Consider the following 23,833-nt stretch of genomic DNA (forward strand, 5'->3'; position numbering starts at 1 on the left):
TCCTGACATCATAGCTCCATGGAGAGGCTGTAGACTAAGAGCCAAGGGTCACAGTGGACTCTGGCACCCAGCTGTGAAAACAAAAGGTACTAGAGAAGGAAGTCATCTCTCTCCCCACACTCTTTCACACATCTGAACCCTGAGAAAAGCCATATGTATTCCCATCTCTTTACCTTCCCACTCACTTGCCAGACTTATGAATCTGGAGCTAGCCAAATTGCTCCACCCAAGCAGCCTCCCACATAACGACTTCTATGTCAGAACTAATATACTTTCCCATCTTGTCTCATCTGACTTCCCAGAAGCATTAGCTAATATTGCTGTTGTTCCATAGCCTTGAAGTGTTCCCTTTGTTATGTGACTTATCCACTAAGGCCTCCTAGAGTATTCTACCCATCCCTATGGCTTCACCCCTCTGCCTTTTGCAGACTTGCCCTAGTTATTTGAGACACAATGGGTCTCTCACTCATTACCTATTCCTGGCTGATATCATCCCCTCAGATTCCTTCACTTGTCACTCCAGAAGCTGATAACTCTAAAATCTATCTTTTCAACCCATGCAGCATGTGCTACTCTGAGATTCATAACAGAAACTCCCACCTCGATTAACATATCTCCAGGGTCTCGTAGCACATCTAAACTCACCCTGGAATTTCCTCTCTAAATTTGACCTTCTTTTTTGTTGGGTTGGTATAACCAGTGACTACTCCACTATTCCTATGCCAGGAACTCCAAGGCCATTCCTGTCCTCAACTTTGCCATCATCCCTAAGCCCACTGCATTTAATACCTCTAGCCATCTCCCAGCCCTGACCACTTCACCATCCACCTTCAAGCTACCCTCATTGCTCATTGGGATGGCTGCCAAAAACTCCTTCTTGTACACCATCCAGCAGTTCTGTCCCTTTCAGTACATTTCACACTCCATTTTTTAAAAGCTCTTCTAAGTCAACATCAGTTCATCATGACCTGGGCCCTCTATCCTTCTCTAGCACACATCAGTCCACTCTTCTCATCCATAGGTCCACCTTCCTGAGAGCATGCTCCCCCATGGCCTCTGCATGGGCTGTTCCCTCTACTAAAAAACTATATTCACATTTGATATTCATTACCTCAACCGTCACTTCCTCAGGTAAGGCTGTCATGATCCAATTGTATCTAACCCACAGTGCTGTGGAATGATCCTTCTGTACATTGTGTTATATTCATTATGATTGGTTTAATAAACAAGCTGACTGGCCAATAGCTGAACATGATAGTTAGGCAGGAAAGCCAATCTGAGAATGATAGGAAGAAGAAGGGCAGAGGGAGGAGATGCCAGTCAGCTGCCCAGCAAGCAGGACATGTAAAAAATGAGATAAAAAGCCATGAGACATATAGCAAAGAATAAATACAAATAGGGGTTAATTTAAGTGTAAGAGTTAGCTAATAACAAGCCTGAGCCATTGACCAAGCATTTATAATTCATATTCAGCCTCTGAGTTGGTTATTTGGGACCAGGTGGTTGGGACAGGAAACGTCCAATCCTAGCATTTGTCACAGGGTTAGCTCAACATTTTTATGTGTTCCTCATGATCATTCAATTTATTGCTGAAACTGTGTCTCCAGTTCTGTGCCTGCACAGGAGGAGGAAAAAGGCACTAGGACAAAAAGAAATAGGGATGGTCTTTGTCTTCAAGTTTTTTGTTTTGTTTTTTGTTTTTTATGATGCAGATTTTTGCTAATAAGTCCATCAACTGACTGTATGAGGCCCATCTTTATAAGCTTGGAGGTGATCTCCCTAAAGTGAACATTTTGTAAATGTTAACCACACTTACAAAATACCTTTACAGCCGGGCAGTGGTGATGCATGCCTTTGATCCCAGCACTGGGGAGACAGAGGCAGGCGGATCTCTGTGAGTTCGAGACAAGCCTGGTCTACAAGAGGTAGTTCCAGGCCAGCTTCCAAAGCCACAGAGAAACCCTGTCTTGAAAACAAAACAAAACAAAAACCTTTAGAACATTTAGAACAATATCTATACCAGCCTCTGACCAAAGACATGGGCACCACACCCACCCTAGACTATCCAAACACACAGGTCCAATGTAGCCGTCACAGATGACATCAACTCAAAGACATAATAAGCTTATTGTCACATAAGGGAAGTCCAGCAGACTTAGTCTACAAAGTTAGAAGGTGTAATGAAGAGAACTCATCCTCAGACCTCAGGCCAGAGTGACAGATTATAGCATGGAGTGTCAGAAGTGGGAGCAGGCCCCCCATTGTGAGGTCCAGATGGAATACTCAACTCAGAGTGAACCCAGCCCTACTGGATCTCCTCTTCCTCATCTTTTCTTTCTCCCAGAGTCTGCCCACTGGAATCTGGTCTGGAACTGAACTTCACCTTCTTCTTCCTGACCTAACCCATAGAGAGGTTTGAGAGATGACCACAGAACCAGTGGAGGTCCTGAGGATCAGCCTCCATTGACTGCCAAGATTAGGCCCATGGGGTTCTCTACAGAGAGCACTAAGAGAAGGGAGTTCCAGGAGGATTCCATCCTCAGTTTTGGAATCAGTTGAGGAAGACTGTCTTGGGTTCTTGCTTGGAAGCCCTAGCAGAGAAGTGTAGCTACTTGTCTGTCTTTGACTGGTTGTCTTCTACCAAGTGGACAGCTTCTGAAGGGACACACATGGAACAGTGAGGAAGAAATGAGGTACTCACCTACCCAGCCAGACCAGTCACGTCAACCCTGGAATCATGGAGTAACAGAGGATACTTCCAGATCACCATCACGCCTTTTTTTTTTTTTTTTTTTTTTTTTTTTTTTTTTTAGGTTCTTGAAAGAATGAAACTTGGGAGATTCAAGGACCTAAGAAGCAGGAATCTGGGTGAAAAAGAAGCACCATGACAGATTCAGGACTAAGGGGACCCATGTCTGGAATGGAAACTCCTACGCTGTGAGGAGCCTGGTGCTTGGATACAGGAAACCCTGGGCCAATCACCAGGGAAGGAATGTAGCACTTGTGGCCAGAAGAAATTATGGGCCAATGTTCCAGCATCCAAGACAGAGCTTCCTCAGGAGATGACAGCTGAAACTCAGGCATGCCTTTTATCAAAAGAAAAGGGCACCCTGCCCAGGAAGCCAAAATAATGAGTAGTCATCAGCAAATATTCAACAAATGCTTGTATCAAGCTGCACCCTATGTGGTCTCAGGACTCCAAGGAGGTACAACACCAACACTGTATATCAAGTGGAAAGCATTGAGGGCCCAATTTTATAGACACAAGGCAAGTGATGTGACATAGGACTCATCTACCAGGAAAGTCCAGAGTCAGCAATTAGCTTGTAAAGAAACTTTGCAAAAGAGGCAAACTTGAAATCAAAATTGGCCAGACCTTGTCAGGACATTTCAGGCAGAGGTTAGGTAAGGCACAGGCCTAGAGATTCAGAGAGCTGAACCTGTTAGAACAGAGGGCAAGGAAGAGAGCACAGTCTCTGACCTCACAATACCCAGGGCCCACTGGGCCAGCCTTGCAGACTCTGATGCCCTTTTCCAGCCCGGGCAAGGCCCGGGGCCCTGGGCAGCCTCCAGGTGCAGTGCCCTCCCTTGGGCCGCACCCTCTCCACTGCCCTGGGGCATGTCTCTACTTACAAGTTATGAGGGGCTTCGGCATCAGATAGAGAGGTTGGTGCGGGAAAATGAGGAACTGAAGAAGCTGGTGCGACTCATTCGGGAGAATCACGAGCTCAAGTCTGCCATCAAGACTCAGGCAGGTGGCCTTGGCATCAGCGGGTTCACCAGCGGGCTTGGTGAGGCAGCGGCAGGCCCTTCCCAACACCAGGGTAACTATAAGAGGCCTGGGTAGGACAGTGGGGAGGGAAGGGTGAGGCTGTGCTGAGAGAAGAAGAGCCAGTGTGTTGGGGTCTGAGGAACCTGGAGGGAGGGCTTAGATAGTAGCAAACATAGAGGACATTGGCCTCAACAGATGGAGGCAGGATGAATACACAGGACCAAAGGGTGAAAGGGCAAGAGTAGGTCCCATACCCACTCACCCAGTAGGAGCTCTTCACTTCTCAACCTAACTTCCAAACAGCATCATAGACTGAAAACTACCACACTCTGGGATCCAAATGTTCTTCCCTGCAGAGCCCAGAAGCCAAGGAGAGAAACCAGGACTGAAAGTTGAGATTCAGGATTTCTTAGTGTGTGATGGAAGTCCTGGGGCTAGATATCCAGGGCAGGGTGCGAGAGGAGAGCAAGCAAAGAAGTTGCAAGTATTCACAGAAATGCCTTTGAACAGATGCTAAGCCCAGCTATGGGGCTAGGGGAAGGTGGCATTCAGACAAAGCCCACAAAGCTGAGTATATTAGGAAGGGCTGAAAGAATGGAAAGTTATGAGCAGAGTGGTCAACATTGAAGATACCAGGGAGAGATTACATGAGGGTAACAAACTACCAGGATGTAGCTATAGATGCCATAGCTGATACAGGTTACCAAGGTATATACAAGTGAGGAAACACTGGTAGTTTTTACATCCATCTCCCTACCTACACAGACCTTCCTGTCCTAGACATTGTGTTCTTTCCTGTCCATGGTTTTCCATGTGTGCTTACAGTCCATCTGCCCCTATGGTGACTTGACCCCTGGCACAGACCTTCCTCTTACTGTCCCTGCTTCCTCTGTTCATGATCAGGCATGAAATCTCTCTCATCTGAAAGGAGAGCTTTACTTTGCCTGTTTAGACCTCTAAGTTTGGCAATGGATGCCAACAATGCTGTTCTGGGAGGTTATGAGTAACAACCTAAGTGTCACCTAAGTGTCTTTTCCACCTCTGCACAGCATTTGGGAATAATAACCCTTTTCTTAGTTTTTCTTCCTGAGTTTCCAAGCCAAGTTTGTTATCTACATCCTGACTCACATTAATCACTGCAACTCCCAGGCTCAAGCTTCAAGCCCTGCCCCTCCACCCTCAGCCAATTCACCTACAGCACTCCTCCAACACCAGACTACAAGTGAAGATAGCTTCAGAGGATTCTGAAGGCATAATGGAAATAGTCTCACCAGAGGGTGGGGATGTAATGCAATTGGTAGAGTGCTTGCTGAGCATGCCTGGAGCCCCGGGTTTGATCCCTACTCTTAAGTAGGCATGATTACGCAAGACAGTAGCAGGAATATCAGAAGTTAAAAGTCATTCTCTGCTACCCAGTGATGTCAAGGCCAGCCTGGATTACACAAGACACTGTCTCAAAAAGAAAGTTCTGGTATAGAACTCAGACTTTCAAACTAAGAGGCTGAAGTCCTTTGGACATTATTCAATTCCCTTATGGCTTCTCCCCTGGCTGCTTACCCACTGGGCTTCTTATCATCAAGCCTGGCTGTAGTGGACACTCTTCATTTCTCTAGTGGTAGTCATAAGTACACATGTACCTCCAGTTTTAAATGTCATGTCACTAGTGGCTGAGCTAGCCAACAGGGTGGTATAAATAATATGCATGGAGGAGGTACAAAGTTTAAAAAGTTCCATAGTCTACAATGCTAGAGTCTGGCTTCCTACTTAAAGCCTTAGGTATTTTTTCTTTCTAAATTCATCTTTCAAATATGCATTTGTGTATGGGTTTGTACGTGAGGGCATGCACGCACTTACCATGACACATGTTTGGAGGTCAAAGACAACCGAAGGCGTTGGTTCTTATCTTTCATCTTATTTGAGTCAGGGTCCCCCTTATTTCTGCCACTGTACTCTAGGCTACCTGACCCATGTGCTTATGGAAGATTCTTCAAGTTCTGTCTCTGATCTCATCATGGGAATCTGCATTTCATAGACATGTGTCCATCATGTCCAGCTTTTGCAAAGTCTCTGATGATCCAAACTGGGTCTTCATGCTTGTATTAAGTGCTTTTATCCATGGAACCATCTCCCTGACCCTTGTGGTTTTTGAGACAGAATCTCACTATATAGCCCAGACTGGTCTTGAACTCAATATGTAGTCCCAGTTGACCTCAAAGTGATTATCTCCCTATTTCAGCCTCTAGAGTGCTAGTATTACAGGTGCATACTACCATATCTGGCTCTTAGGTTTAAATCTTAAATCCTTGGGGGTTGTTTTTCAGTCGGCACAGAGGCTGTTTAAATCTACTACTGTGAAGGCAGCTAATGTGGCTCCATTACTGACCTGCTTTTCTGGCAGAGACTACTCAGGCTGTAGCCTGGAAGGAATTCTGTTCCCAAAGGCATCAGCTTTGTCACTACTGCCCAAAACAGCTTTTAATTAAATATCTGTCTTTCTAGTTATCGATAAGACTTGGGAGCCAAAGGCAGGGGTGAAAACCACCTAGCTCAGAGAGGTTGAATAGCAACCAGTTGACCTCTTTTCTTTACTGGTGCCTCCAAAAAGAAGAGTGTCATTTTGCTCCACCAATGTTCTAAGAGGCTGTAGTCCCTCCTACTACTTCCTGTGCATCTCTCTATTGTCTTACAGACACCCTATAACTCTCTATGATTACTTTCTGTCAACTAGTTGCTAACTCGGCCTCTTGACCCAAGGTTGATTTAATTAACCCAAACGCAAACTCGAGGTTCACAGTGTAATCAAATATTCCACAACACTCGAGGTTAAAGAAATGGCTCAATAGTTGAGAGTATTGTTGCAGAGGACCTGTGTTCAATTCACAGAGTCCACATGGCAGCTAACAAGTGTTTGTAACTCCAGTCCCCAACATTCTTTTCTGCTATCCTCAGACACCAAGCACACATGCAATACACAGACATACATGCAATCAAACCACCCAAGCTTTGGACTATTGCAGATCTTTATGGAGGGATTCAAACAGCTGATGATGAAGGCAGAAAGCTGCATTCTAGGAGAAAATGGAGTGTGGATAAAGATGTGATCCTAGTGATACATAAGTGAGAAGTAGCTGAATGTAATGTGTGTGAGAGAATATGCATAAGTCTGTGAAGAGATGAATGGATGTGGAGTGCATGGTGTCAATGTGTGCAACGTACGTACCTGGAGTACATGCATGGATATGTGAGAATATATACAGCATGTACGCTTTAAGGGTATGTTGTTTGTGAGTAAATATTTCCATATGGCTATGTGAGTTTCTGTGTTATGTATGAATGCCCTTAGTATGCAAGTTTGTGTTTATGCCACATCTTTGATGGAAAGATCCAAAAGTTGTTGATAGTTGAATGAGAGGGGTTAAGAACACCTAGGGAGAGAGTATACAGTAGGAAGAAACTGAGTGGCAAATACCGAGTAAGAACAGAGAAGTTAGCAAAGGAACAAATGTCAAAAGTATACTGTCTGGGAGGCCAACAGACAATTTCAAAGGAAATGGTGTCAGCAAGGTAAAGGCTTGCCAAACAGTAGAGCAAGGAAAGTGCTGAGTATATTCACAGCCTTGGTACTCAAGACTTTAATAAAAGCGATTTCAACCTCACTGAGAAAAGCTGACAAGAGTGAGTTAGAAGATGGAAAGAACAGGGTTGGTGGGGTGCCTCAGTCGGAAATGGTGCTTGCTGACAAGCTTGATGACCTGAATTCAATCCCAAGATTCTACACTCTGAAAGGAGAAATGACTCTCACAAGTTGTCCTCTGACTTCCCATACACATGCTGTTCTGTGAATGAATACATACGTATACACACACACACACACTTTAAAAAAAAAAAAAACACTTTAAAAGAAAATAGAAAAAACAGATGACCCTGATGTTTTATTTCAAGAAGTTTGGCTTTGCAGTTTTATTACATTTCTCACTGCTGTGGCAAGATCAGCTTGAGTAAAAACGGTTTATTTTAGTTTATAGTCTGAGAGCATCATGGCAGGGGTGGGAATGTGAGTAATTAATCATTTGTATCTTCACAGAGAGATAAACACTGGCGCTCAACAAACAAGCTTTCTCCTTTTGATTCAGTCTGGGACCCCAGCCCTCAGGATAATGCAACCCACAGTCAAGTCAGGTTTATACATTCAGTTAATCACCTTTTGAAAGCCCTCACAGACAAACTAAAAGTTGGGTTGTCTTTTGTTGTCTTTTTGTTTTTGTAGTCCGAGTGTAGTCCGAGCTTGTGTGCTGATGATAGCTTAACTTCTGACACCCTGCCCCCACTTTCCAAGTGCTAGAATTACTGATATAGACACCATGTCCTCTAGGACACTCTGGGTGTTTCTTAATCCAGTCAAGTTGACTATGGAAATTAACTTCATAGGAGGTATGGGTGCTAGATAGACGGTGTGGTACCTAGAGAGAGACAAGAGTCCAGAGTTTCTTTTCAAGATGACAGCAACCTGAATTTGTTTATATTTGGAAGGAACTAAGGGAAATTTTGAAAATGAACAAAATGAAAAGGGAACTTTTTAGGAAGTATCTTCAACTGAAGGGAAGAATGAAAAGAATTATAAGTGTGAATGCTGGGTAAGGGAACTTCTGACTTACTCAATTTTCTCTGTAAACATTTTTCAAGAGCAAGTATGGAGCCAGGCATGGTGGTACACACCTTTCATCCCAGCACTCTGGAGATAGAGGCAGGCAGATCTCCGTAAACTTGAGGCCAGCCTGCTAAAGAGTGAGTTCAAAATCAGCCAAGATTGTACAGTGAGACCCTGTCTCAATAACAAACAAGAACAAGGGTGGAGAAATGAAGGTCTGAAATAGAGATGGGAGTAGGAACTGAAAAGGGAACCTGGACATCTTGTTTGACTATATAGTGAGCTAAATGGTACTAGCCATCCTTAAGATTTCCAAAGGCGTGAGCCACCCATCTTATACCTTTTCTTGTAGCATTTTATAACCTGAGATCAGGCATCTATTACACTGCAATGGTTTAGCAAGAGTGTAGGCTCACAATAGAGGAAGGGCAGATCAGGAAGACAATTAGAAAACAACTTTTCAGGAAGAGAATTGCCAAGAGCTTTCAAACCTTAACTCCACCATAGGAAATGGAAATAGAACCAGACAGCACTCAGACTGTGGGGCCTCTTCCTCCCAAGAACGCCAGGACTTGCCCAGACACTAGGATGTCTCTGGGAGACAGAGACAAATGGATGCAGGACTATGGGAGTAACAGAGGAGAGCCAAAAGTGAGGGCTGAAGCTAAGTGTGCAAGACTCCAAAAGAGGGGCTGATAAGTGGCCTCTGTTCCCAAGGGTCAGATCTAGCCTCTCCACATGGAAGAAAAGACACAGAACCTAGGTATGATGGCACAGGCCTATAATCCCAACTCTAGAGATATGGGTGCCGGAGGATCACAAATGCTAGGCCAGACTGGGCTGCACAGAAAGACCCACTTCAAAGAGAGAGAAGGAAAAAGAAAGTAGACAGGTGGCCAGAGTGGCATAGGCTAACAAGAACAGACAGTGGGAATAAAATGGTTAAGAAGTCTGTGCTATTACTGTCACCTAGCCCTGCTCCCATTCCTTCATGCTCCTCCTCCTGGGCTTGCTAAGATTACCTTTGTGCCAACTGCTTGCTCTGCTGGATGCTTCCTCCAGCAGGGGGCAGGCTCCCGCCCCCCAGGAAAGAGCACATAGAATGGCTACTTGCCACCACCTCCCAACCACTTCCTACTCTATCTTAGATCTTTAACCTTGTCACAAGACCTGCCTCTGATCTGATACTCCTTTTTTGTGTTTTTGTTGTTGTTTTAGGAGCCTGTTCTTGGATCACAAACCAGTCCCTCCTAACTCTGCTGTCTCAGTACTCAGATGACTCACATAAAACACCCTCCCACGGCACATCCCCAACCCAGGATCAGCTCTAGAGACCCCCACCCCCCCCCCACCCCACCCCACCCCGGTCCTCAACTCTCCCCAAAGACCTTTCTGATGCAGGACTCTACCTTCCTTCTCAGGATCCTCTTCTAGGAATATCCTCCCGCTCAGGACTTTGCTCTCATGACTCCCTTTTTCTTGTCCTTCTTCCTCTAGGAATCCTCCTCCCCTAGGGGACCCTCCTCCTCTTGGTTATCTCTTCCCTGAATACTTTCCCCTCCCTCTCCGCTACACTCCTTGGTTTTCCCCGCCCTTTCCACATCCCTTTACCTCTCTAGAAACCCCTATTTGAACATCTTAGCTAGGGTGGTCTCCTTTTTTTCCTCAACCCTCCCTTCTGTCAGACTCAGCCTGTACCCCTAATGCAGTTACCTCATGCTCTTCATCCTATCGGGACCTCCCCCAGCGCTGTGACCCCATGGCAAGCCCTCCTAGCCCTAGGCTGCTGCAGCCTGTCTGGGCTGGAGAGAGCCAGAAAGGTGGTGTGTGGGGGGAGGGAGGAGGGAGTGTCTGTGGGTCCAGAGATGGAGTGGCAGGGCTGTGGCAAGTGTGAGAAACAGCAAAGGACCAAGATAGATAGGATGGGAGAGCTGGACCAGCCATTCAGAGTTAAACATGGCAAACTGTAGTCATAAATCCTAAGACGCTGTTTTTCTTTTTTTAACCCCATTGTCTGATGTAACATATTTTTTCTAATTCTAGCTGGTTAAGATAACCACACACTCAGCGAATCTGAAATTTCTAATTTCTATAAAATTCTAATATGGTACCAGAACTTAGCAAGCTTTTAAATTCACAAATCCTAATCAACTAAATGCGAACTCTAACAAAGATCTCTAACATTATGGCTTAAACATCTTTTCATCAGAAGCAAAGGGGAGGCCTGAACTGTCTCAAAGGTGTGTTAGGTGGGAGAACTCACCCCACACATGAGTTCCCCAAATGCAGGCTTCTCTATCTCAAGGTTGTTGCTGACCTCTTCAGCGACCCTGATTAATGCAAACATTTGAGTACACATTGAAGGGGTTTGGTGATAGAGAGGGCACTGGAAATTGAGTCCAGGGTCTCAAGCACAATATGCAAGGTATACCCTGACCTCATGTATAAAATGCATTTAAAAACAGATTTCTTGGGCTGGAGAGATGGCTCAGAGGTTAAGAGCACTGGCTGCTTTTGCAGAGGTCCTGAGGTCAATTCCCAGAAACCACAGATGGTGGCTTACAACCATTTGTAATGAGATCTGGTGCCCTCTTATGATATGTAGGCTGACATGCAGGCAGAACACTATATATAATAAATAAATATTTTTTAAAAGCCAGATTTTTCTGTCTTTTCATTACACTTACTTATTTGGAATGGGTTGCATGTGGAAGTGAGAGCCCATTCTTTCCTCCCACCATGTGGGCTCCAGGGATTGAACTCAGGTCATAACGCTTGACTGCAAGCACTTTACCTTTTGAGCTCTCTGGTTGGCCCTAAAAATAGATTTTTCTAGTTGGCATTTTGAAATAAACAGCTAACAATTATCTCCAGCCCCCTTGTGTTCTTTCTTTTGCTCTGGAGTCCTTTTGAGACTATTTTTAATTGTATTTATTTATTTACTTACTTACTTATTTACTTATGTGTATAAATGTCTTGCCTGCATGTATGTATGCTTACCACAAGCATACCTGATGCCTTTGGAAGTCAGAAGAGGGCATCAGATCCCCTAAATGGCTGTGAGCCACCATGTGCATGCTTGGAATCTGCAAGAGCAGATTTGAGATTGTATTTCTTGGAACTCAGATGGGAACACCAGGCATTATAGTCTCAAAGTGTATTGATTAACAAACTTTTTTAAAATATAATTTTATCTCTGCTGTTTATTAGTTATAGACCTTTTTCTTTCGTTTTTTAAATATTACATTTATTTGTGTTCGTTAAGGAGAGTGCATACACATCAGAGCATGCATGTGAAAGTCAAAGGATGACTTGCAGGAGTTGGTTCTTTCCTTCTATGACATAGGTCCCTGGGATCTGACTCAGATTACCTAGCTTGGCAATAGCCACCTTTACTAACTAAACTATATTGCTAGTCTGCAAAGAAATGCTGTTTTTTGGTCGATGGTGATTTTTTTTTTTTTTTTTTGGTTTGGTCTTGGTTTTTGTTTTTTAAGACAGGGTTTCTTTGTGTAGACCTGGCCATTCTGGAACTCACTTGACCAAGGTGGCCTTGAACCAGCCTCTCTGCTTCACAAGTGCTGGGTTTAAAAGTGTGTGTCACCATTGCTCAGCTAAGAAGTGAATTCTTGTTTTGTTTTTAAGCAAGGTCTCAAGTAGGTCAGTGGCCTTGAACATTTTTAGTGATCTATTTTTATTTTATGTGCATCAGTATTTTGCTGCATGTCTATATGAGGGTGTTGGTTCCCCTGGAGCTGGAGTTACAGACAGTTGTAAGATGCCATGTGAGTGTTGGAAATTGAACCTAGATCCTCTAGAAGAGCAGGCAGTGCTTTTAACCACTGGTTTTTAACCACTGAGCTATCTCTCCAGCCCTGAGAGCTATTTTATCCATGTCATTATAGTTACAGGGCTGGGGAAGAGATTTGCATATTGAAAATAGTGAGCAGGGTTACATACAGTAACCTGTAACTCCAGTTCCAGGGCAGCTGACCACCTCATACAAACATACTCTAGTTTTATTCACTATATTATTTGCAGTCCATTGCATCCTTTTCAGTTCTTATTGCTTCCTCCTGTAATTCCAGCTCCAGCGGGTCTGAAGATTCTAGCATCCATGGGTGCCTGCATGTGCTCACACACACACACACACACACACACACACACACACACACTAAAAAAAATGTTTTTGTTTGTTTTCTCGAGACAGGGTTTCTCTGTGTAGCCCTGGCTGTCCTGGAACTTGCTCTGTAGACTGGGCTGCCCTTGAATTCAGAGCTCCACCTGCTGCTGCTTCCCAGTGCTGGGATTAAAGGTGTGGACCAGCTATGAAAATGTTTTTAAAGGAGTAAATTCCAAAGTAGTTTTTTGTTTTTGGTTTTTCAGGACAAGGTTTCTCTGTGTAGCTTTGTAGACCAGGCTGGCCTTGAACTCAGAGTTCTGCCTGCCTCTGTCTCCCAAGTGCTGGGACTAAAGCCATGTGCCACCACCACCTGGCTAAAGTAGGTTCTTTTTTTTTTTTTTTTTTTTGTTTTGTTTTGTTTTTTAATAGGTCATTTTTTAAATTTGTTTTAACTTTATATGTATGAGTGCTTTGCCTACATGTATGTTTGTGTGCCACATACAAGCAAGTCTCACAGAATCCAAAAGGAACCCATATTCTTCCCTAGAACTAGAGTTACAGACAGTTGTGAATTGGGAATTGAACCCAGGTCCTCTGGAGGAGCAGTCGGTGCTCTTAATCACTGAGCCACCTCCAGCCAGGCAAAATCAAAGTCTTTTTTTTTTTTTTTTTAATTGCATAGTTAAAAAAAAAAACTCTGCACTCTATCTCTTGTAGCAACTATGTCTCCAAAGGGATTTCCCTCCCAAAAAATGGCCATTAAGGAAAGTCAGCTCCAGAAGTCAATAAGGTTTCACCCCACCCTCTCCGTGAGTCCAAGAATAGCCAGCAATGATTCTGAGCCATCAAGAGCCACATCCCTCCTCACATAGACTATGTGTGGCTGTAGGCCACGTGAGACTCTAATAATTAATACTCTTGAAGGTCCTACCAAATGGATACATATCTCTCCACAAAGTTGAGGCCAGACTTACTCCTCCCAGCCAAAAGCAGAGGACCAAGTTAGCTAACCACTAGGAGCTGCTCTCCTCTGTGTGTGAAGTTGGCAGCTCAGTGCAGTGGGTGCAGGTGAAGGAGAGATTGGAATGTCCTATGGCTTGAAGGGCAGGTAGTCTGATAAGGGTCTAGGAGTTCTGACTATAGAGTTGGGGCTGAACAGCAAGCCTCAGGAACTGAGAGGAAAGAGGGCAGACCCACATCCAAGACTCTCTCAAGGTGGCCCAGAAAGCCCTCTGGCAGCTCACAGATCACCTCAGGCAAGGGCATTATCATCCAGCCCACCCTGCCTCCAAGATGGCAGGTCAAACCTGCCAGCTCAGCAGAGACAGGTATCTTGATCAGGTATCTTTACGAGTGCCTCCCACTTGCTTCTAGAGGTAGAGGGGCTTATGTGCTCTCTGTATCCACAGGTGTACTCCTGCCTGCAGCAGCAGCAGCAGCAAAGGAGCCAGGCATGGAAGACATGGGGATGGTGGCCCTGGCCCCTCTGGCTGATATGCTCAACAGCTCACAGCTCAGTCCTGCAGCAGGCTCCCTTATGAACCCCCTGGTGGCCCCTCTCAACCCACTGCTGTCAGGCCAAATGCCCTTGTCACAGAACAGTCAGTTTGCCAGTCTTGTGCCATGCCCTCTGAACAGTCCCATTGCAATTTCCCCAGGGGCTACCTTGGCCAGCTCTCTGGGCTTACCCACGACTGGACCCCTGAGCAGTCACTTGACCAGTCCCATGGTTGTACCCCCTGGGACTACCTTGGCCAGCTCACTGGGCCTGACCTCAACTGGCTCCCTGACGACAAGTAGCCGGCTGGCAGGCCCTGTGGCTGTATCTCAGAGCAGCCCCCTCATGGCTCCCCTGGCAGGCACAGTGGCCGTCTCTCTGAGCAGCCCCCTGCTCTCCTCCACGGCTACCCCTCTAGGTGTTTCTCAGAACATACTGCCCAACCCCATAAACAACCTAGGGCTGTCAGAGGCCCCAAGGGTGCGGCTGGCAGAGCCACCCCGCGGAAACCTCTCGGGAGCTTCAGCAGGTGCAGGGCCAATCGCCACCTCAAAAGGTAATTGATACAGGGTGGGGCAGCAGGGCATCCTGGGTAGGCCGATTCCTGTTCCCATCCTGCCTCACTCTAACCCCTCCTCTCCTTTCTACTCCTTCATGTCACCAGTCACCGGTGAGCACCCCCAGCAGACCCAGGACTCAGAGCCCCTCAACATGATGTTTGTGGGTGCACCCCTTCAGAACTCCACTCCCATGAGCACCATGGCCACATCCAGTCCCACAGCAAATTTTTATGCCACCTCAGATACTCGGACCCAGACTGGTGTTCTCCAGGGACAAATTACCCTCACTTCTGTCCCAAACTCCCCAACAGGCTCTCCTGCTTGTACAGCCCCCAACTCTGCCCCGACACCTGCCCCCCAAAGTTCTGGAAACTATTCCCCTTCAAAAAACTCCCACTCCAATTCCACCACCAGGGTGCACCAATCCCCTACCCGGCCTGTGCCCAGCCCACATTCTCCTCCACACAACCCCCACTCCCCACCCCGCACCTCATCCTCTCCGGCTTCAGTCAATGACACCCGGGGTTCACGCACCATGGACCAGTCTCGGAAGAGTGTCCTGGAGATGGAGCGGAAGATAGCCCACCGCAAGTCTAACAAGTTCTCTGACAGTCCCCGAGGTCAGTAACACTCAGCTGCTCAACACGAGTCTGGTGCCAACTCCCCTATCACACTGCTAACCATGGCCCTACCACTCTCTTCGCTTATTGCTCAGCTGAGACCTTCTGTCATCCCCAGACTCAAAGCAACTAGCCTGGGAGAGGCTAGTGGGGGAGATCGCCTTCCAGTTAGACCGAAGAATCCTGTCCAGCATCTTCCCAGAGCGTGTGCGCCTGTACGGCTTCACTGTCTCCAACATTCCAGAGAAGATCATCCAGGTGTGTGGCTATCCACCTCCCACGCATTGCCAGAGGGGCCCTCATGGATGGAACAGTGAGCTCAGTACTGAGGGGCAGGGCGTTTACGGGGACTCTGAAATGGAGGGAGCTCAGGGCTCAGTGCAAGCAGTTGACAAGGGTCCAGAGCTTTTTCATGGGAACCCATGAGGAAAGAACAGGGCAGGTTTGCTCAAATGGGCAAGTGGCATTCCTCTTTTGCCTCCAAAATGGCCTTTAGATGGGCAGCTCTAACCCTACGGATAAAGCCAGCAACCTAACGAATTCTGTGGCCTTCCTCTTCAGCATCCCCAATGCTGAACCATGGGGAACACTATCATCCTAGAACACACTGGGTGGGTGGCAGCATTGTTGTCAGAAGGCCTGATGCTTAGGCTAATGTGTCCTTAGATATGGCCACAAAGCCTCCTCCCAATGACAAAAGGGAGTTAGATGTAAAAAAAAAAAAAAAAAAAAAAAAAAAAAACAAGAAACAAAAAACAAAAAACAAAAAACTGGAGTTACAAAAAACTATGACTTACAGGTGTAGATGGTATTGGCAAGGGGGTAAGGACTGGGGATATGGGTCTGCACTTGGCTGGATACCCAGGAGATTTTGTTCATAATTGTGCCATGTAAGACAATGGTTCCTATCCCTGTATATAGACTGTGTGGGCTTCTCTTGGGGAAAATGGCTTCCCTGTGTTACCACTTGCTAGTTCCCTTGCCATCTTTGTGTACCGATTGTATGCACCTGCCATCTTGTAGGAATGACTTTTTGATTGCACAGGCCAATTCTGAATGTGCCTTTTCCTTGGCTAAAGTGTCCTTTGATTTAGATGCTTTGGTTTTTGTTTTGTTTTGTTTTTGAAATGCACAGAGCTCTGTCTGCCTCTGCCTCCCAAGTGCTAGGATTAAAGGTGTGTGCTGCCTTGCTTGGTTTAGATGCTTAATTTTAATGTGTTCAGAACTGTCAGTCTTTGATCATGTCTCAATTAAGAAATCTTTCCCTAGAAGGGTAGTGGTGGCACACAGCTTTAATCCCAACACTCAGGAGGCAGAGACAGATGGAGCTCTGTGAGTTCAAGGCCAGCCTGGTCTACAGAGCAAGTTCCAGGACAGTCAGGGCTACCCAGAGAAACCATATCTCAGAAATAAATAAAAAAGAAAGAAAAAGAAAAAAATCTTTCCCTAGCAGAAATTCCTGAAAATATTTTGTATTCCATAGTCAGTATTTTCTTCTAAGGGTTTAAAGTTTGAGTTTTTTAAAAAATCTTATTGTTTTTTCTTTTATTATGTGTATGCATGTATGGAACAGGGATGATTGGTGTGGTTGCTGAAAACAAAACTCGGGTCCTCTGGGAGAGCAGCCAGTGCTCTTAACTGCCAAGCCATCTCTCCAGCCCTGAAGTTTGGTTGGGTTTGTGTGTGTGTGTGTGTGCGCGCGCGCGCACACGCGCGTTGTGTATGTATGTGGTGTGTGTGTTGTGTATGTGGGATTGTGTGGTGTGTTGTGTGTGTATGTTGTGTATGTGTTGTGTGTTGTATGTGGGTGTTGTGTATGTGGGGTGTGCGTATATATGGTGTATGTGTGTGTGGTGTGTGTGTGGGGTGTGTGTGTGTGTGTGTGTGTCTTTTTTTTTTTTTTGAATCTCTGGTTTTTCCATAAGTGATCATGGTAGAATTATAAGGTAGGGCACATCCTCTCCCAAGCATGAAAACCCCTGACTAACTCCAAAGACCACCAAGACACAGTGTGCCCATTGCATTAGTATGACTCCAGGCTAGAGGGTAGGCCCTACGACTGAAGGATGAGAGAAAAATGATGAGGAAACAGAGGGCTGTGTGAACATGATGGCAGCAGAAAATAAGCGCATTATTTGAGGGGCACAGCGTATCTGTGGAGCTGTACCTCACAGGAGTTCACTAACAGGGTAGTCAGTGCAGACTCTTAAAGCTCAAAGCTGCTAGGGCAAGAAGGGTTTCCCAGTGCCTTCCAGTGTCCCTCTCAGACCTGCATCTATGAGAATTCTCTGGTCTGTCTGGTCCCAGCCTCCTTGTCCATTTATACTATGACAGGACAGCAGTGTTCCTGGATGCCAGTGGACAGTCATCAGCCAGAAACTCAACCAAAGAGGACCCAATGACATAGCAACAGAGACCATAGCTGCCAAGGGGCAGCTGACATTATAAAGAGCTCTGGTACAAGAGTGCTTGTCTAGTAATCTAGCATGGATTAAAGCCCTGGGTTTTATCCCAGCACCTGAGCCAGGCTCCTCCTTGATCTCTTCTATTATCTTAGCTCTTTCCTTTTCTGTTTGTTTTAGGATCTTTCCATCAAGTTCCAGAAAATTAGCCCAAATTTTGAATTAGTTTATAGGTGAATTAAACATTTCTAGATTACATATTACTTTGTTTTACTTTTGGAAACATGGTCTCCTGTAGCCCAGGCTGGCCTTGAATTCACTTTATAGCCAAGGATGACCTTAAACTTCTGAGATTCCTGCCTCTGCCTCCAAGTCCTAGAATTAGAGATGTGTTCCACCATGTCTGGTTTTATGAGATGCTGGACTTTTTATCGTAACATGCTTGTCCTTCTGCCCAAGAGCCTCCATCATCTCTTTCAGACTCAGTGTCTCATCTTAGTCCTAGTAGCAGTGACCCAGACTCTCTCCTTTCTCCTGGGAACAACTCAATTGAAATCCACCTGCAGACAAAGTGGCCTTCTGGAGCTAGGCTGACCTTAAATATCCCAGCTGTATCCCTCTGTGGAGCCTTCTCCAGGCCAACCTATGTGGTCACATTTGGAAATCATAAATTTACCTCCTGGCTTCAAGGGTATTCACCTGTCTGGTTGGGCTTTTTTTGGCTGAGTCACACCTGCATCTGATTCCACACTGTACAACTTTCATTTCCCGTTTTTCCTTGTATCTGTCTTTCTATATCCTTAGTGTCAGTAGTTAGAATCCCTAAATTCTAACCAGACCTGCTAAAACTAGTCAGACCTGTGATTGGTCCTACAAGCCATTTGCTTTCCACACTGTACAGGCTTGGTGAGTTGAACCCTGACTTTCCACTGAATCTGGCTGCTTATTTTTATTAGATCATGAAGTTACACTGTCTTTTGGTTTGGGTTAGGTTTGGGGGCTTTTTGTTTTTCTGTGTACTGCTGACCGGCCTAGAGCTTACTATGTAGCCCAGGTTGGCCTAACACTTATAGTCCTCCTCCTGCCTCTGCCTCCCACTTACATAGATTACAGGCACACATCACTATGTCTGGTACCACTGTGTCTTTTTTCCTAAGTTTTATTTGTGTGTGTGTGTGTGTGTGTGTGTGTGTGTGTGTGTGTGTGTGTGTGTGCATGGTATATATGTGTACCTTTAAGTGCTTGAAAAGGTTAGAGGTATTTAGTCCCTTTAAGCTGGAGTAACAGGTTGTTGTGAACCACTGTCCAACATGGGTGCTGGAGCCATCTCTCCAGCCCAGTCACATTGTCTTTTTTTGTTTTGTTTTGTTTTTTGTTTTTCAAGACAGGATTTCTCTGTGGCTTTGGAGCCTGTCCTGGAACTAGCTCTTGTAGACCAGGCTGTCCTCAAACTCATAGAGATCCTCCTGTCTCTGCCTCCCAATTGCTGGGATCAAAGGCGTGTGAGAGTGACTAGGGCCATGCAAGGTGGCAAAGTGGTGCCCTGACGACCCCTTGACAGTCTGCCAAGAATGACCTGTTTTACATACTGACTTGGATCTAAACCACCTTAAGTATCCAAGCCCTCTTAGGTGTTCTAATAACCTGTATATCATCTGCATTTTTCTTGGTAAGAATCATATTATCTAGGCAGTTATATATGATATTTTTAGTCTTGACATTTAACCCAAGTAGGCTTCAAACCTATGGTTCTCCTACCTCAACCTACTGAGGATGCCCAGCTGTGTTATTTATTTTTGTATGTTTGGGTTGTTGAGATAGGTCTTGTTAAAGTAGTCCAGCTGACCTGGAACTCATTAGTCTTAAAACTTGCTGTGATACTTCTTTCTCTTTCTCCTGGGAAGTATGATGACAAGTATTTGCCATTGTGTCCAGAGAATGAGTGAATGGATATTTATTTACTTATTTACTTGTTGAGACAAAATCTTGATGTATACTTATCCCTAGTTGGACTCATACCATGTAGCCCAGGCCAGTCATGAACCTGAGTCAATGTTTCTGCCTCAGTTTTTAGAGTGATACAGTTACAGGCATGAGCCACCAGGCCCATCTATTCCTTTAATTTTTTAAAATAGCGGGCTAGAGAAATGGCTCCATGATTAAACACATGTATTGCTCTTCCAGAGAACCCAAGTTCAAATTCAAGAATTCATATCTGGTGACATAACCACCTATAACTCCAGCTCCAAGGGATTCCAAAATCCCTGGCCTGTGTGGGCCCCTGGACTCATGTGCACATAGACACAATGACAATACATACAATTAAAAATAATAAAAAAATTTATTGATTTTTAAGTAAAGAAAAATTAATATTGACATAAAACATAAAAATCAGGACTTACAGACTGCTCAGCTGGTAGAGTACTTGCCTAGCCCATACTACCTAAACTGGGTGTGGTGCTACATGCCTTCACTTCCAGAACACAGGATGGAGAAACAGGAGGATCAGGAACTCAGGGTCATACTTAACTACCTAACAAGTTCAAGCCCAGCCTAGGCTACACTAGAGTCTATCTCAAAAGAAATAAAAAAAAGAAAGAAAGAAAGAGAAAGAAAAGGAGAATGACAGAAGAAAGAAGAAAAACCAAGAATAAAGCAAAAGGTTAAATCATCCCTCTTAATGGGATGTCATATGATATGATGGCATATACATACACACATTGTCTAACCAGATTACACATTAAATTCCTACTCATATCTTTTCAGTTTTCTCTTTTTGAAGATCTATTGTATTTTCAATTATGTATAGCCTCTGTGTGTGTGTGCAGGCACTCTTAACATCAGAGGTGTCAGATTGCCCTGGAGCTAGATGAGTTAGAGGTTATAAGCCATCCTGACATGGGTGCTGGGGGCCAAACTCAGATCCATTTCGTGTGTGTGTGTGTGTGTGTGTGTGTGCGCGTGCATGTGTGCACATGCGCACCCACTTGGTGTCAAACCCAGGGCATTGTGTGAAGGCCAGTAAGTATTCTACTGTATCTCAATTCTTTCATCATCACAGATTACATTGGTCACATCTTTTTGCAAATTATATAAAGCAGTAGATCACATGGCAACCTTTCCTTTATCTGACAAGAACACTAGTCTCTCATTGTACCATCATCACCTACCCAAACCAGTCTCTTTCTTAAACAAATCATCCAGTGTGCTTGGTTGCAAACAACAACTGATACAAACAAATATGGATTCATTATAATATTAAGGTTCTCAGCTACAGGAAGGACACAAAATTCATTTGCTATACCGCACAAGAAAAAAAAAAAATGTTAACACACCAAGGGACTCTCCTAGTGGACACACCATGGGCACCAGTCCCAAGACAGCATAAAGATACCCAGCCAGGTATCCCCAGTTGAATACAGCTGTCCCCGAAGAACCAGTGACATATTCATGGTACTCCCTGGAGACCTGCCTGCCTTCTATGTGTAAGGGTCTCTTCACCTGCCTGTCTGCATCCACTGTCTTGGTAGGAATGTAGATCCTTTGATTACAAGGGAGTGTCAGAAAAGGTGGTATTCAGGAAGACCTTCCTATCCTATTTTAGAACAATGTTTGCCATTCCAGGTTAAGAGCTTTTCATTAACTCTTGGAAAAGCCTACAAACTCTGGAGTCAGGCAACCTGTGATATGAAGTGCTCCCTATACCTCCATTCTACAAGTCATACCTCTCTGTCCTCCATGCCTGGCATCTTTACCCCAGTCTCATACACTATCTGGTGTGGAGAAAACGATGGTATGGGTGTCTCTGGAAGCTTTGGATAACCACTGGGCCTGCCTGAGCTGGGTCTTGGGTGCCTTGACCTCAAGCTCAGCCCTTTGAGCCTTTTGAGTGCCACAGCTCCTCCTCTCTCTGCAATCTCTTAGCCATACTTAACCATTTCCTTCCCTCAGCCTCTCTTGCCCTGGTTCTTCCTGCCTGCCTGTGGTCCAGAGTGGTGTGGGAGGTCCCTGATGGCCACTCTCCCAACAGGCCTCCTTAAACCCCAGTAACCACAAGTTGGATGAGGACCTGTGCCAGACACTCACACAGCGCTATGTGAGCATCATGAACAGACTGCAGAGTCTGGGCTACAATGGGCGGGTGCATCCAGCACTGACAGAACAGCTGGTGAATGCGTATGGCATCTTGCGGGAGCGGCCTGAGCTGGCGGCTTCAGAAGGTGGCTCCTACACTGTGGACTTCTTGCAGCGTGTGCTGGTGGAAACTGTGCACCCCAGCATGCTCACTGATGCCCTCCTGCTGCTCTCCTGCCTTAACCAGCTGGCCCATGATGACGGCAAACCCATGTTCATCTGGTAACACTGGTGCCCGGCTGGCCCAGGCTCACTTCACCCTGCAGGCCATCATGCATGGCCATTAAAGTTTCCCAAGACTTGAGTTACTGGGCCCATACCACACCTACCTGCTCCTGTAGGGTACCTCACTATGTACATTTGGTCTCGTCAGCCCTGGAGGGCCACATTCACATCACAGGCCCCTGGAGAGACCTCTCAGATCAAGGCTCCGACACTGTCTTTCTGAAGGGATTGAATGAGATGCCCCAAGTTTCCTTTCACTTGATAATGAAAGCAGAGGTTCTGGGAGTTGGAGCAAAAATAAGAACCAGAACTGGGAAAGAATGACACACAGAAGTCTCCTGTGCTGAGCAAGAGACTGGAGGTGGGGAGTTTCAGGGTCTTGGGGCAGGAGGGACAGTAGAGGAAGGAAAGCCAGACGCCACTGCATTCAAACCTGGGCAGGGGAGCCAGAGAGACGGCAGCACCTTGCAAAGATGTTCAAGGTCTGGGAAAATGATAGGCCCTATCTAACTATGGAAGATCTGGCCAGGGAATAAAGAATATGGGTTGGAGAAAGAAGGATCAAGTGGAGAAAAATAGGATCGAGTAGAGAAAGGACTAGGGGTTCATATGGAGTATTGGAATCAAAGTGTAGCTTGAGATTGGAAAGGCTGAGATATTGCTGGAAGAATGTACACCAAGAATGGGTTGGTTCATCAGAAGGGCAGTGGAGAAAAGCTTAGAATAGCTCCTGATCTGCCTGAAGGTATAGGTGCCAGGGTGACAAGAAGGAAAAGAAGCTGGGCAGTGGTGATGGCCACCTTTGGTACCAGCATTTGGGAGGCACAGGCAAGCAGATCTTTATGAGTTTGAGAACAGACTGGTCTACAAAGAGAGTTCCAGAACAGCAGGGCTACACAGAGAGACCCTGTCTTAAAATCAAAAATTAAACGAAAAAAAGAACCAGGATCTTAGAAAACTAGTCATTACCAGTCAAAGATCAGAAGAGCCTTGGGGACTGAATTCAAACAGGAATCTTATCCAGTACCAATAAAATTCCAGGAACAGAGGTGTGGGGTTGCTGGAACTTTCCAGCTGGATACTCAGGCCCCTTAGAGCTTGCCACCTTCTGCCCTGACCACTCCCATTGGAGAGACTTTGAGAACACAGCCAGACAGCTCATTAACAGTCGCTTCATCAAAATGTCTCCATAACTATCCTGGCATCCTGGGTGAAGACTGGTAGCCAAGACAAACCTGATGGGCAATTTAAGAGATACTTATGGTTGACATCAGGGTGGATGCTGGCTCATAGCTGGAATTAGGTGGGCAGACTTCCAAGGGAAGCAGAGAAAAAAATCTGTGAAAGCCAAGGGACAATGTAAGAGCTTAAAGTTGAACTGGGCAGTGGTGGCGCATACCTTTAATCCCAGCACTCAGGAGGCAAAGGCAGGTGGATCTCTGAGTTCCAGGACAGCCAGGGCTACATAAAGAAACCCTGTCTCGAAAAACAAAACAAAACAAAAAACTAAAGTGTGTTAGAGTGCTCATAGAAAGAGGAACCTCCTTTTACCTGGCTCATCTGGCTCATGTGTCCGGGCAAGCCTCCTTAAAGTATAGAACTAACGGTCTGGTCCGTGTACCTCCCCAACCTTGGCAGGCCATTGGTGTTAAAACTTTGCACTCAGGCACCAAGCCTGCAGTGTAGCCAGACTGAAAGGCTATTCGGAGGGGTGGGGAAGGCTAGGCGGAAGGCGGGGCCCTAAGTTTTTCTGAAGCCCTAAGTGAATCGCCAGGAAGGACCAGCACAGCGAGCAGGGCTGTGAAGTCCGGGTTGTTTTTTTTTTTTTTTTTCCCCAACGGTCACGGAAGT

General features: G+C 45.6%; 1 protein-coding gene across 4 annotated transcripts; it reads left to right on the top strand.

The window, feature by feature from the left end:
* Positions 1–3,190: 3,190 nt before the first annotated feature.
* Positions 3,191–22,061, top strand: Spatc1 (spermatogenesis and centriole associated 1). 4 transcript variants are annotated; one of them, XM_051189197.1, is made up of 5 exons: positions 3,191–3,824; positions 13,953–14,597; positions 14,706–15,221; positions 15,340–15,479; positions 21,654–22,061. In XM_051189197.1, exons 1-5 carry the CDS (start codon positions 3,620–3,622, stop codon positions 21,981–21,983), a joined length of 1,836 nt encoding a protein of 611 aa, XP_051045154.1. In that variant the 5' UTR covers positions 3,191–3,619; the 3' UTR covers positions 21,984–22,061. The 4 variants fall into 4 exon arrangements, with proteins under 4 accessions (XP_051045154.1, XP_051045155.1, XP_051045156.1 ...); XM_051189198.1 differs by having other exon boundaries at positions 3,191–3,791; XM_051189199.1 differs by having other exon boundaries at positions 21,575–21,817.
* The last annotated feature ends 1,772 nt before the right edge of the window (positions 22,062–23,833 follow it).

This window comes from Phodopus roborovskii, unplaced genomic scaffold (assembly GCF_943737965.1).
Source record: "Phodopus roborovskii unplaced genomic scaffold, PHOROB, whole genome shotgun sequence".
Classification (NCBI taxonomy): Eukaryota; Metazoa; Chordata; class Mammalia; order Rodentia; family Cricetidae; genus Phodopus; species Phodopus roborovskii.